This window comes from Hypanus sabinus, chromosome 2, assembly GCF_030144855.1.
Source record: "Hypanus sabinus isolate sHypSab1 chromosome 2, sHypSab1.hap1, whole genome shotgun sequence".
Taxonomy (NCBI): Eukaryota; Metazoa; Chordata; class Chondrichthyes; order Myliobatiformes; family Dasyatidae; genus Hypanus; species Hypanus sabinus.
The window spans coordinates 23,127,024-23,140,424 of record NC_082707.1 but is presented as its reverse complement, the minus strand read 5'-3'; the positions used below and the strand labels follow the sequence as shown (position 1 = coordinate 23,140,424).

At 43.9% G+C, this 13,401-nt stretch overlaps 1 protein-coding gene across 4 annotated transcripts in view; it reads left to right on the top strand.

The window, feature by feature from the left end:
* The window catches only part of hps3 (HPS3 biogenesis of lysosomal organelles complex 2 subunit 1), a 65,847-nt gene that overhangs the window by 29,244 nt on the left and 23,202 nt on the right, over nucleotides 1-13,401 (top strand). For all 4 annotated transcript variants that reach the window (XM_059993317.1, XM_059993325.1, XM_059993300.1 and 1 more), the window contains exons 8-13: nucleotides 787-938; nucleotides 3,893-4,001; nucleotides 4,577-4,755; nucleotides 6,387-6,564; nucleotides 8,317-8,547; nucleotides 11,851-12,027. In XM_059993317.1, the coding sequence (XP_059849300.1) occupies nucleotides 787-938; nucleotides 3,893-4,001; nucleotides 4,577-4,755; nucleotides 6,387-6,564; nucleotides 8,317-8,547; nucleotides 11,851-12,027 (1,026 nt within the window). The remainder of the gene's footprint in view (nucleotides 1-786; nucleotides 939-3,892; nucleotides 4,002-4,576; nucleotides 4,756-6,386; nucleotides 6,565-8,316; nucleotides 8,548-11,850; nucleotides 12,028-13,401) is intronic.

Sequence of the window (13,401 nt, the reverse complement as noted above, 5' to 3'; positions counted from 1 at the left end):
GGCCTGAAATGTTGACTGTTTACTCCGTTCCATAGATGTTCCCTGACCAGCTGAGCTCTGTGTGTGTGTTGCAATGAAATCAATGACTGACACAATCCAAGGATGTAGAGAGTGCAGCCCACAAGAGTCACCATATTTCCAGCTCAATATTAGCGTGCCCATAACTTACTAACCCATATGTGTTTGCGATGCGGGGGGGGGGGGGGGTGGAAATTGAGCACCTGGAGGAAACCCACAGGACCAGAGAGCAAACGTACAAACTCCTTAGAGAAAGCAGTGAGATTTCAACCCCCATTTTACAGCTGGTGCTGTAGAGCATTGCTTCTTACGCTACCATGAAATAGGCATCAAGGGTGGTGAGTCTCTGTAATTCTCCATCCTGGGGATTGTGCAGGCTGGATCATTAAGTATATTCACAGCTGATTTTTGGACTACAGGGAATCGAGAGCTGGAAAGTGAAATGACGCTACAATTGTATTAGCCATGAGCTTGAGTGGGCTCTTTGGTTTCCCTGTCCTGTTATGCTCTAGCATGCGAGCACCTGCAATCAGCGTACAACTGCTAGAATTCAGTCCTTTATTTCACAGACTGAAATATAATCCTTTGGGCTGAACAGGTGAACCTTTACCCTTCAGAATATCCTCTCAGGTGGTTTTCAGAAGTAGGCTTGGAGCAGTGGTGGTGGTTGGCAGAGAATGCTTTACTGTTAAGTGTCTCACCTTTGTGTATAGACGCATTATGTAAACATCATTATTTTTCCTCCTGTGTTTTTAAAAAAAAATTTAGGCCTGTCCACCATTCTTCCTGCCCGTGTCTGCCCTGCGTATGCAACTCTTTATCGGGTTGAGAGCGGTGTGCCATTCCAGGAACCACCTAATACTGCTGTCCAAGGCAGAAGTCAATGCACAAAACAGACAGAATGAACCCAGTAAAGGATCGTGAGTAATTTTTCTTTAGCCCGCCATTCCATAGCATTCGTGCATAATGGCTTTCCCTGATGCATCGATCCCAAAGGGCAGCTTGCAAATCAGAAGGAAAATCAAAATGAAGCCCGATAATCAAGTTCATTATTCCAAATTGATCGTTTTAACTCCCTTGTAACAAGGAATATTTAGCGACATTTTATTACAGATGTATCCACATGATTATCCGGCCCAAGTCCCTAGATGCCAAAACCAATGTGCATTAATAGTGTTGAGGATGTCTCTGATCTACATTTCTGTGCAAATGTTTTGTACTGTAGCTAGGGTGCAGTACTGTATTTGTCCATGTGGAGCAGAGAGCAAGTTTGTAAGTGTGGTGGGAGCAAAGGATGTTGGGAATGATGAGGGTGGAGCGCTGCAGGAGGGGTGTGAGACAGGTGGCAGAGAAGGAGTGTTGGGAGTGGGGTGTGGTGTGGGTAGAGAGACACCCAGCCCTGAGACACCAGGTAAGGTTATTTAATTCCAAACAGTTAGTTTATTGATCATTACAGAATGTCTCTCTGGTGCTGCCTGCTCCCTCCCCTCTTCTTACCCCGTTTCTCAACCATGACTATCCACTCGGTCCACAATAGAGACGCTTATCAGAATCAGGTTTATCATCACTCACATATGTCATGAAGTCTGTTGTTTTTTTGCGGCAGCAGTGCTCTGAAGTACATAAATTACTACAATACTGTGCAAAAGTCTTAGGCACCCAAGCTATATATGTGTGCCTAAGACTTTTGCACAGTACTGTACATGTGGGTATCTATGTTGACGCTATGTTAGACTTTCTCAATAACACTGAAAGGCTACCGAGTACTTAAACTGTGCTAACATTAATTATTTATTGTTAATTAATGTTAATGATTCTTTGAGGCATCATTTATTCGAAAATGGCAATCTGAGCACAATGCAGTACCACACAATCGAGGCATGGTGCCGCAGTATTTAAATGACAAGACTAATAATCCAGAGGTCAGGATAAGTCATTTATAGTCAATAACAAAGTTATGCAATAATTTGGAGACCTCAGTTCCAATCCCGCCCTAAGAGCTGTGGAATTTAAATCTAGTTAGTCTAATGAAACAATCATGTAAAAAATGTCAATCAGGTTTACTGATGTCTTCCTGAATAGGAGAACTGCCTTCCTTTCTGGGTCTGTGATCCCAGGACCCCTTTGTAAAAATGGTTTCAGAGATGAGAGTACTATCAGGGCTAAGCAGCTGATCTTGTTTTTGTCTCCTATTTCAAGAGCTGAGAAAAGAAGAAATGAGATATTGTGGCAATGGTTGAGGTACAGCTCTGTGGACTGGCAGCCTCTCACGTGCATTAGGGAACAATCATTGATGGTAACTGCTTGGTCTACAAGCTAGCATCATCAATATAACCCCCTCCCCTACCCCACCCTCATTCCTCCCATGCATGACACTCACACAATTCTAAGCATGAGAAAGTCTGCAGATGCTGGACATCCAAAGCAACACACACAAAATGCTGGAGGAACTCCGCAGGCTGGGAGGAGTCTATGGAAATGAATACAGAATCAACGTTTCGAGCCAAGACTGAGAAGGAAGGGGGAAGATGCCAGAACAAAAAGTTAGGGGGAGGGGAAAGAGGCTAGCAGGCAGGTGATAGGTGAAACCAGATGGGTGGGGAAGGTCAGGGCTGGATAAGGAGGAATCTGATAGGAGGGGAGAGTGGACCAAAGGAGAAAGGGAAGGGGGAGGAGACCCATGGGGAAGTAATAGGCAGGTGAGAAGAAATGAAAGGTTAGAGTGAGGAATAGATAAAAAGGGTTTTTTTTTGCTGGAAGGAGAATTGATGTAGGATGCCCAGATGGTATGTGAGGTGCTTCTCTGCCCTGAGGGTGGCCTCATTTTAGCACAAGAGGAGTCCATGGACTGATGTGTCGGAACAGGAAAGAGAAATGGAAGTCGGGCTTGTGGCAGATGGTGTGGAGGTGCTCGATGGAGTGGCCCCTCAATCTGTGTCTGGTCTCAATGACGTAGCGAGGCCACATCAGGAGCACTGGACGTAATAGATGACACCAGGACTTGGGTTCCAGCCGGAAACGTTGATGGTACATTTTTCCCGTAGATGCTGCCTGGCCTGCTGAGCTCCTGCAGCATTTTGTGTGTGTTGCAAGGATAGGTGCCTGAGCAAAGCGAGGGGGAGGTAAAGTGGTAGGATCCTTTTGGAGGTGGCAGGAGTTGTGGAGGGTAGTGTGTTGAGTGCAGAGACTGATGCTGTGGAAGGTAAGGACAGCAGGTACTATCAGTATTACGACGGGGAAATGGGTTGAGTGTAGATCTATGGGAAATAGAGTTGCAGGTGAGGGCAGCATCAATAGTAGAGGGAGGCTTCCCCCTCCCTTCCTGCCTCCTGTTCTGCCTTCCATCTTTCCCCTCATGGTTCCCATTTTCACCTCCTTATCAGAATCCAGCATAGGTAGTCCTTATATGTTCTGGACTACTTCCTTCCAGCAGCTGTCTCCAACCTTAACCCTCCCCTCACCCCACCTTGCTCCATCTGCCTCCCATCTATCAGTTACAAGCCTCTGCCTCCCATCTTCACCCCAACCCCTGGAGCAACCTGCCCATCATGTTTCACCCCTCTTCACTCCACCAATTAGCTTGGGTTCCTTTCCCACCAGTTCTTCACCTCACCCCCCCCCCCCCCCCCACACACTTTATTCTAACTGTCTCCCCTCGCCACTCTTGGTCTCAACACGAGTTCATTCCAACCCATTCTCACCCACACCCCACAGAACGACACCATTTGAGCTGCTGAGATTTTCCAGCAAACTATGCTGCTGACGTTGCTACAGCTTCAGCTGGTCCAGTTACAAACCATGGGGCTTGTCTAGTTCAGCTAAGGCACCAAATTAGCAAATAACAGCTGAGCAGATTTTGTCTTTTTCCTTACAGACTCCAAAGGTCCAGGACTCTGAATAATACGCCACCGGTTATTAAGGAATCTGCCTGGAATTTATACTGCTTGCAGGTGATACCAACAATTCAGCTGTGCAAAGAGATGGTGAGTGGCTATCTTTCCAGCTGGTATTGAGCTGAAAGGAAGTCCAGGAGCCTGAGGACCCCCACACCTCAGGTTCAGCAACAGCTGCTTCCCCACTGCAACCCGATTCTTGAAATTACCTGAAAAATTCTAACCTCATCTCTGTTTCCCTCCCTCTCTGTCTCCCTCCCTCCCTCCCTCCCCTCTTTCTCTGTCTCCCTCCCTCCCCCCCTCTGCCTCCCTCCCTCTCTCTCTTTGTCTCCCACCCTCGCTCGCTCTCTCTCTGTCTCCCTCGCTCCCTCCCTCTGTCTCCCTCCCACCATCCCTCCCTCCCTCCCTCTCTCTGTCTGCCTCCCTTGTTCCCTCTCTCCCTCCCTCACTCCCTCTCTCTGCCTCCCTCCCTCCCTCTCTCCTTGTCTCTCTCCATGACATCAGGGTAGAATGTTTACTTTGTTTGTTTGTGCACATGCAACTTGCTGTTTGTTTAATGAATTTTATGTTAATTTATGTTTGTCAGGTGCTGTGCTGCGATTGCAAAATGTAAACGATTGGTGGCATTTATGCCCTCTGTCTGTTTGCCTCTGCCCCTGCTGTAGGTGGAGTACAGCTTGAAGTACAAGACCTGCAGTCCACAGAGTTACGTCCACTTGCTGAGTGAAGCCCACCTCATGCTAAAGACGGCTCTCCTAGATCCCGACCTCGGCCAGTGCGACAGCCCTGAACTGCTGTCCGCTTTCCGAGAGAACTGCATCCAGTTGGGAGACTGTTTCAGTCAGTATGTGCTATCATTTCTTTACTGAATCCTCGTTAACCGTGGAATCTTGAAATGCAGGGTTGTCAGGGTCATGTGTCCTCACAACATAAGACTCCATTTGACCCATCAAATCTTTCCTGGCTCAAAGAGTGAACCCATTCCCCCACTGCTTTCTTGCTCCCACACTCCCGTCAAGTTCTACAACTTGGGGCAATTTAGTACAGCCTTTAAACTGACCCAGCACAGCTCTGGGATGTGGGAAGAAACTGCAGCACCCAGAGGAAGCCAGCACAGTCACAGAGCATGCATGCAAACTCCACAGAGGCGGCACCAGAGATCAGTGGTCGATCCCATGTCACTGGAGGTGTGGGGCAGTGTCTGCACTAGCTTCACCAACCTTGCAGTCTGACCACATTAACACGAGATCATCTGACATCTGCAAATGTTTCTACGTCTGTTTTGTAGTGGTCCATACTTGGAGCACTGTGTACAATCCTGGGGCCTAAAAAAATACAACATGCTGCTGCTTTGAAGACCACAGGAACTGTACAGTGAGATGAGATTACGTATATCTGACTTGAATCTCCTGAAAAACAGGATGACAGAAGCTAACTTCAGTTTCTGTGACTCTATGACTATTCATCAAAAATCTTTAATGAATTTAGTTTCTGTCATTCTGTGTCTCTTGTTACATACACCCTAACAGGTGTATGTAATGAGACACAGAATGACAGAAACTAAATTCATTAAAGATTTTTGATGAATATTCATAGTCATAGAAAATTGCAGCATAGAAACAGGCCCTTTGGCCCATCTAGTCCATGCTGAACCATTTAAACTGCCTACTCTCATTGACCTCCATATATGGTCCATATTGACCATAGTCCTCCATATACCTCCCATCCATTTACCTATGCAAACTTCTTTCAAACATTGAAATCGAGCTCCCATGCACAACTTGCACTGGCAGCTCATTCCACACTCTCACAACTCTCTAAGTGAAGAAATTTCCCCTCATGTTCCCCTTAAACTTTTCACTCTCAACTGTGAACTCTAGTAGTAGTATTTACCCTATCTATACTCCTCATAATTTTGCATGCCTCAATCAAAACTGTTCTCAGGCTTCTACACTCCAAGGAATAAAGTCCTAACCTATTCAATCTTTCCTCATGGCCCAGATCCTCCAGACCCGGCAACATCCTTGTGAATGAAGGTAGAGTGATGGGGTGGGTGGTGACCACGACTGGGCAAAACACACGAGCGAAGTTGGAAGCCCTTCATGGATAGGGTAGCGATAGAGTGCGTCTCTGTCAGAGGAAGCTGTATCATCGTGACTTTGTTTAAAAGAAAAGTTGATGGGACTTAACTGGATAATTCCTTCAGTTATTTGATTTAATAGTTCGGTTTTTACTGTTTTGATGCATCTCGCAGACTGGCATTGTACTGATGAAGTGATCCAGCATTTTGTGTGTGTTACCTACCTGTGTTACAACCACTCTTAGTGCCACCTATTCTTCTGCTTTTAAACATTGACGTATTTACTAAGAATGGATGTTCCATTATTTTTTAGTTAGCCTGCGTTAACGGCTTGAATGACCAGAATCCATGTTGAAGGCTGTTTTAATTGATGCGTGGACTTGTTTTGGCACTAGGTTTGAGGTGGATGATTTTTACCTCACTCTCCCCTACTATAAGATGTCGGGCAAGTCATTGAGTGAACTAATCAGCAGGATGCTTGTCTGGGAAAATGAACCTCAGAAGTTTGGAAAAGGATTTATGTACTACTTGAAGCACTTAGTCTATGAGGAAATTGAAGAGCCACTCGATGCAGTAAGCAGTTTTAATTTTAGACTTGGATGCAATCTGACTTTATTCAGAATATTCCATTCGGTGCTGCCTAGTGTTGCCTGGCTATTGGTTTGAGTTGATCCACCATCAGTCGGATGTGAGAAGGAAATTGTGCAAATGTTGGTGTTACAGGCAGATATTTAGATATAGAAACGCATTGTAAAACAATTTTAGCCACCCAATTGGAGAGTATTTGTATGTCCTCTGTCTTCACAAACTCCTTCAATTCAACCACCAGCTCTCCTGCTCATGATAAATCAGGTAATATTAGTAATTCTGGAGGAACTCAGCATGTCAGGTAACATCCACGGAAAAGAATAAACAATTGCCGGTTCGAGTCGAGATAATTTATTGAGGGTTCTGCTGAAAGGTCTTGGTCCAAAGCGTCAACTGTTTGCTTCCCTTCATAGATGCTGTCTGACCTGCTGAGTTCTTCCAGCATCTTGTGTGTATTCATCTGGATTTCCAGCATCTGCAGAACCTCTTGTGTTTATAGTTGACAATATTTCCATTGTTCTGTGTAGAACCTGTTTCAAGTGTTTGTATAAGGAGGAGTTTTAAGACATAATTTCCTTGTCTCAGAGTCCCGGTTACATTTGATGTGACATTTCAGATTTGCTTTTCCTTTAATACTTGGCGTCCACTTTGGATCAGATCTAATCTCTGCTGCCTCTCTTCCTACCTCACCTTGTCCTCTCCCAGCTGTGAGTGATAGAGATTTCACGCCAGACACTTACACTACCTGTGATGGAGCTGTATATTGCACTCACCTGGTTACATCAGAGATGAAAGCAGTACATTTGGAAGGTGCTGTATTACACACAACCTTATTTCCTACTCTTCAGTCCTGTAATACCTCATGATTAGCTCTGAGTCTTGTTCCTTTCATATCTCTTCCCAACTGAAGTATCTAACCTTTGCTCCCAAGTTCACACTCTTACATCCCCATCTGAAGTTTTAGCATTATTTTTCTGCCTTGTTAAACCAAATTTTGTTTTCACACTACGCCTGTCCAGCTGTGCCTCTATTTAAAAATCCTCGTCCTTTTTTTCTCATCCATAACACCAAGGAGCAGAATTAGGCCATTCAGCTCATCAATACTACTCCACCATTCCATCAAACCCATTCACCTGCTGCCTTCCTGTAACCTTTGACACCTTTACTAATCAAGAACCTATCAACCTCACTTTAAATGTACCGAATGACCTGGCCTCCACAGCTGTCCGTGGCAATGAATTCCACAGATTCATTAATGATTTGTAACTGCAAAACATAAAAACTAACCAAAAGAAAAACAGGTAGTTTGTATATGTTTAGTTTAGTTTTTACTTTAAGTGAGGCATGTATGTATGATGTAGTAGTGTGATGACGTATGCCATTCACTTACTTTTACATATAACCCTTAATGAATTATTTAAGCGAACAAGGATATGTAAAGTGTTGTGCTACCGTGCCACCCCATCTATCTTCTATGTGGCTTGATGTCCTATTTGTTTATTAGCTTTTTTGTATGTTTAACTATTGTAATGGGGGTTTCTAACTGCCTGTCTCTCGGCCAAGTTCAACTTCCTCCTTAAAAATGTTCAATTAACTAGAGTACAAAGATCTCTAGAAAAAAGGAGAATCTCAAATTCACTGTAAGTGGGAACTTCCAGTTACTGGCTGAAGTATTTTGGTGAAGTGTTTTTACTTGTATTTGAAAAAAAAACAGTAACCTCATTTTTAACTCCTTAGGAAACAGCAAACCAAGTGTTGCAGGTATTCAAGCTGTCAGAACCAACCCAAATTCCACACGCCGTGTGCAGCCCGTGCATGAGAAATGTGTGCCTGAGGACGGCATGGGACCATCTGGAAAGGCTGGCCTCCATTAGCCCGTCGCCCCTGGTGACGCTGACCAGAGCAATGGTGGCGTTAAGAATTGAAGACCAGCAAAAATACCAGATGGCCATGAGGCGATACACAGAGGTAATGTGCAAGGCAAAATGTGCACTGTTCATCCAGAGGGAAAAGCTGGACGTATGAGGAGCATTGGATCTCTTGGGGTGTCAGAGTTCAGAAGGATGAGAATGAATCGCATTGAAGCCTATTGGATGCTGAATGGCCTTCATAGAGTGGACATAGTGAGGATGTTTCCAATAGAAAAAGAGCCTAGGATCTGAGGGCACAGCCTCAGAATAAAGGGACACCCCCTTCAAATATAAATATGCAAATACTGTCATTGATTTACTTAATTATTTTTTTCCTGTATATTATGTATTGCATTGAACTGCTGCTGCTAAGTTAAAAAAAATTCACAACACATGCCAGTGATAATAAATCTAATTCTGATTCTGAAAACTGAAATGATGAGGAATTTCTTCAGCCAGATGGTGGTGAATCTGTGGAGTTGTTGCCACAGAAGGCTGTAAATGCTGACTCATTGGGTGTATTGATAGATTGAATAAGGGGGTTGAGGGTTATGGGAAGAAGCCAAGGGAACAGAGTTGGGAAAAATCAGAGATGATTGAATGGTGGTGCATTCTTGAGGGGCGAGAGGGCCTTATTTGACTCCAATATCTTACAGCATTGTGGTCTCAAACTCTTTGTTGTCATGGTGCATTAGTCATGGATTTAATAGAGGAGTAGTACCACCCATCTTGTGAAGATAAAGATGAGTTTTCTATGTACTTTGAAATGCATCATTTGTGCTAATATCCAACACAGTCCAACGATGTGCTTGGGCAGCCTGCAGGTTTCACCTTGCTTCCGGCAACAAAATAGCATGCCCACAACTTACTGACCTGTACATCTTTGGAATGTGGGAGGAAACCAGAGCAGCCGGAGGAAACCTCCATGGTTATGGGGGGGGGGGGGAATCATAATAATTGCTGACCATGGTGGAAATTGAACACTGATTGCTGCCGTTGTAAAGCCTTATGCCTACTGCTATGCTTCCAGCCATCTCTCTGCATATGAAACTTCCGTAAGTATCAATAAATAGATGATCAGTTTACTGTGTCTAGTGGGGAATAAATATTGGTTAGGGCATTAAAGATTACTGAACCCATTTTTTACATGTTATCAACTAATCTTTTAGTTACATCCAAGAAGGCCATTTTGATTTCAGCTGAAGGTTCAGTGCCAAACCTGATGATCTGTTTTCCCTTGCTTTGGAAGGAAGTAAACTTTAACATGTTCTGGATATACAGAAGTTGTCTGGGATGGCTATAGATATGCATTATGAACTTGCCATTTGTTCAGAAACCTGATGGCATTGCTTCAAACTGGGAAAGGCCAGTAAAATCCAGTGACAACAGCTTGCCTGATGTTTTGATTCTATTAAACACTCGGGAGTTTGAAGAAAAATCAAGGTCGGCCTAGTTGGCTTTCTGCCTTCCCGGATCCCTTTCCTCCTGAGTCAGAAAATCATGGATTCAAGCCTCATTTTGCATTGGTGCAATACTGTATTGTTGACAGTCCCTCTGACTGGATGTTAACTAGTCAGTTCAGGAGTTCTCTGTCGGAATCAAGGTCAATATTTGCCCCTGCACCACCATTGCCAGAACACATACTGTGACCATTACCTGTAAGGTCAGTGAATGTCAGTTCTATTAATTATCTCCTTGTTCTCAGAGTCAAAGTTGAGTTTATAGTCTACGCGCTACCTGTGCAGTTGTGCATAGGTGCAGTGAAACTTCTACTCGGAGCAGCATCACAGGGACAGAGCATTAGAGATACAACATTCAGAAGAGAAACAAAAATAATTCTTACAGACGCAACACAATTAAAATAGATTCCATTGTAGTGCAAAGTAGTTGGAGTACTGCTATTTTGAGGTAGTGATTAGGGCTGTACAGGTTGTTTCAAGAACCAAGTAGTTATAGGAAGTAGCTGCTCTGGAACTTGGTGGTGTAGAAGCTCAAAATCACTGGCATATATTGTGAAATTTGTTAGCTTTACAGCAACAGTACAATGAAATACATGATAAATAAAGATAGCGGAGAAACCTGAGATACACATCTATTAAATTAATTTAAAATCAGTAGTGCGAAATAACAGAAATTTAGAAAAAGTAGTGAGGTATGTTCATGGATTCAATGTCCATTTGGAAATCAGATGGCAGAGGGGAACAAACTGTTCCTGAATCATGAGTGAGTGCCTTCAGGCTGCTGTACCTCCTTCCTGATGGTAGCAGTATGAAGAGGTCATGCCCTGGGTAGTGAGGATCCTTAATGATGGACACCACCTTTCTGAGCCACCACTCCTTGAAGATTTGAAGATGTCTTGGATACTACGGAGGCTAGTACCTATAATACAGCTGACTAATTCTACAAGTTTCTGCAACTTATTTTGATCTTGTGCATTAGAACCTCACCCCCCCCCCCGAGTGATGCAGTAGAACACCCCCCTAATACTCCCCCCCCCCCCCCCCCCCCAAGTGATGCAGTAGAGTCTCAACCCCCTGCCCCAATACTGGACGGTGATGCAGCCTGTCAGAATGCTCTCCATGGTACATCTGTAGAAGTTTTTGAGTGTTTTAGTCGACAGACCAAATCTCCTCGAACTCCTGCTGAGGCTTCTGTACCTCCTGTGCAATGTGAACAAAAGGTAGGGTCTTTGACTGAAGTTACCTTCCTGAGGCAGAGGGGCTTGCTTTGTGGTTTTTGTAAATTAGTTATTTTGTTGACTGAAAGCACTTTGCAACAAATAAGTTTATGAAAGATACTATTTTAATGCGAGTCTTTCAATATAGTAAAACAGGAGAGGGAGGGAGAGCAGGGCAGGGGGCAAAAACCTGCACTGAGCCTGAAGGCAAACCTTTAGCCACAGCTGCTTTGCATCATCTTTTACAATCTGAGGTTATATTCCCTTTTCACATTGTTGATTTGGTTTAAATCTTCTCACCTTTGTTAACATCTGATACCTTCTATCTCTTGTACTCAGGGCTGAAATGAAAGAAGGGGAGGAATTTAACGTGTTGAGATAAATTCAGAGCAAATCGATTTCCCTGATGCTGCCTGCTTCACAGTCACGTCCAAAGCGATCAATAGATTTTTAGATATTAAGAGAATTGCAGGTTGTAGGGTTAGTGTGGGGAAGACTGCTCTGAGTGTAAAATTGACCGTTCATCTCAAAGTGGGGAAGCAGGGATACAGGAGTGAATGGCCTACTTCTGATTGTATTTGTTGTGCTGCATTTAGGAGTTAAGGTTGAAAACATCTGTGAGGGATGTTAGTTGAAACACCCTGGGTTACTGACATCCATTGAATGTATGCTTGCTTCTGGCAGATGAGGTTGATTAATGGATTTGTGGACGAACCGCATCTCCTGCGATATCACGGCGTTGTGGCAACTGAACTGTCCCATGAGCTGGCGAAGACTCAACCGGGTCTCCTGGTAGTTGCTTTTGTAGCTCTACTGAGAAGTAACAAAGTCACCCTGGAGGAAGCTGAATTATTCTTCAAGGTTTGCGTGCATTTTTAAAAAATATGTCGTAATTGTTTGTGGAATTTTATGTTTGCCAGCCGCAAAGAATTTAGATTAGTGATGCTGGCATTTACTTTACTAGTTAATTTTAACATGATTTGTAGAATCATAATAGCAGAAAATCAGACCCTCAACCCATTGAATCATGATTTATTATTTTCACATGTACTGAGATACAGTGAAAAAATAGTTTTATCTTTACAGATCAGATTATTACACAGCATGGTGAGGTAGAACAAGTAAAAATGATAAGAATGCAGAATAAAGTGAAACAACTACAGGGAAAGCACAGTGCAAGTAAATAATAAGGTACAAGACCATAACGAGGCTGACTGAGCTTCTATCATACTAGGGAACCATTCAATAGTCATATAAACAACCATTTACACATCCCACTCTCTTTTCCTATGTTCCCAGCAATCTCTTCTGGACTCCCACTCACCTCGAGACCGGGGGCAATTTACCAACCTGCATATTTGTGGGAGGAAACCCAAGTGTTTGAAGGAAACCCATAAGATTACGGAGAGAACCTCCTCATGTACAGCACCAGAGGTTGGAACTACCTGACTTACTGGAGCTATGAGGCAGGAGCCGTACTAACTGTGACACTCTGATACCCAAATACAGGATAAACACATATGGAAGATGTCTGTACTAATTCACAACAAATGGAACCAAGTTTATCTTCAGGGAGGATGACCAACATGCATAACTTTTGCTTGTATTATTAGAAAAAATAACTGCACCCTGCACTATTGGTCACCTGTATCCCAGTAAACTTGAGGTCTCTCTTCTGTAGCCATCCTGTGAGTGAGGTGAGCCGTAAACAATGACCAGACCGTTGGATGATGCATCCTGAGGCCTGCAACAGCTCATGCTTGTTCTTAGAGTCATAGAGAAGTACAGCACAGAAACAGACTGTTTGGCCCATCTAGTCTGTGCTGAAGCATTGAACTGCCTAGTCCAATCAACTTGCAGCCAGGCCATACTCCACATTCCTCCCATCCAAGTACCTATCCAAGTTTCTCTTAAATGTTTAAATCAACCGTGTGTCCACCACTTGTGCTGGCAGCTCATCCCACACTCTCACCACCCTCTTGAGTGAAGAGGTTCCTCTTCATTTTCCCCTTAAACATTTCACTTTTCATCCTTAACCCATGACTTCGAGTTCTCGTCTCACCCAACTTCAGTGGAAAACACAAAAAAAATTCGCAGATGCTGGAAATCCAAAGCAACACACACAAAATGCTGGAGGAACTCAGCAGGCCAGGCAGCATCTATGGAGAAGAGTAAACAGTCAACATATTGGGCGTGGACCCTTTATCATGCAGGCCCGATGAAGGATCTCAGCAC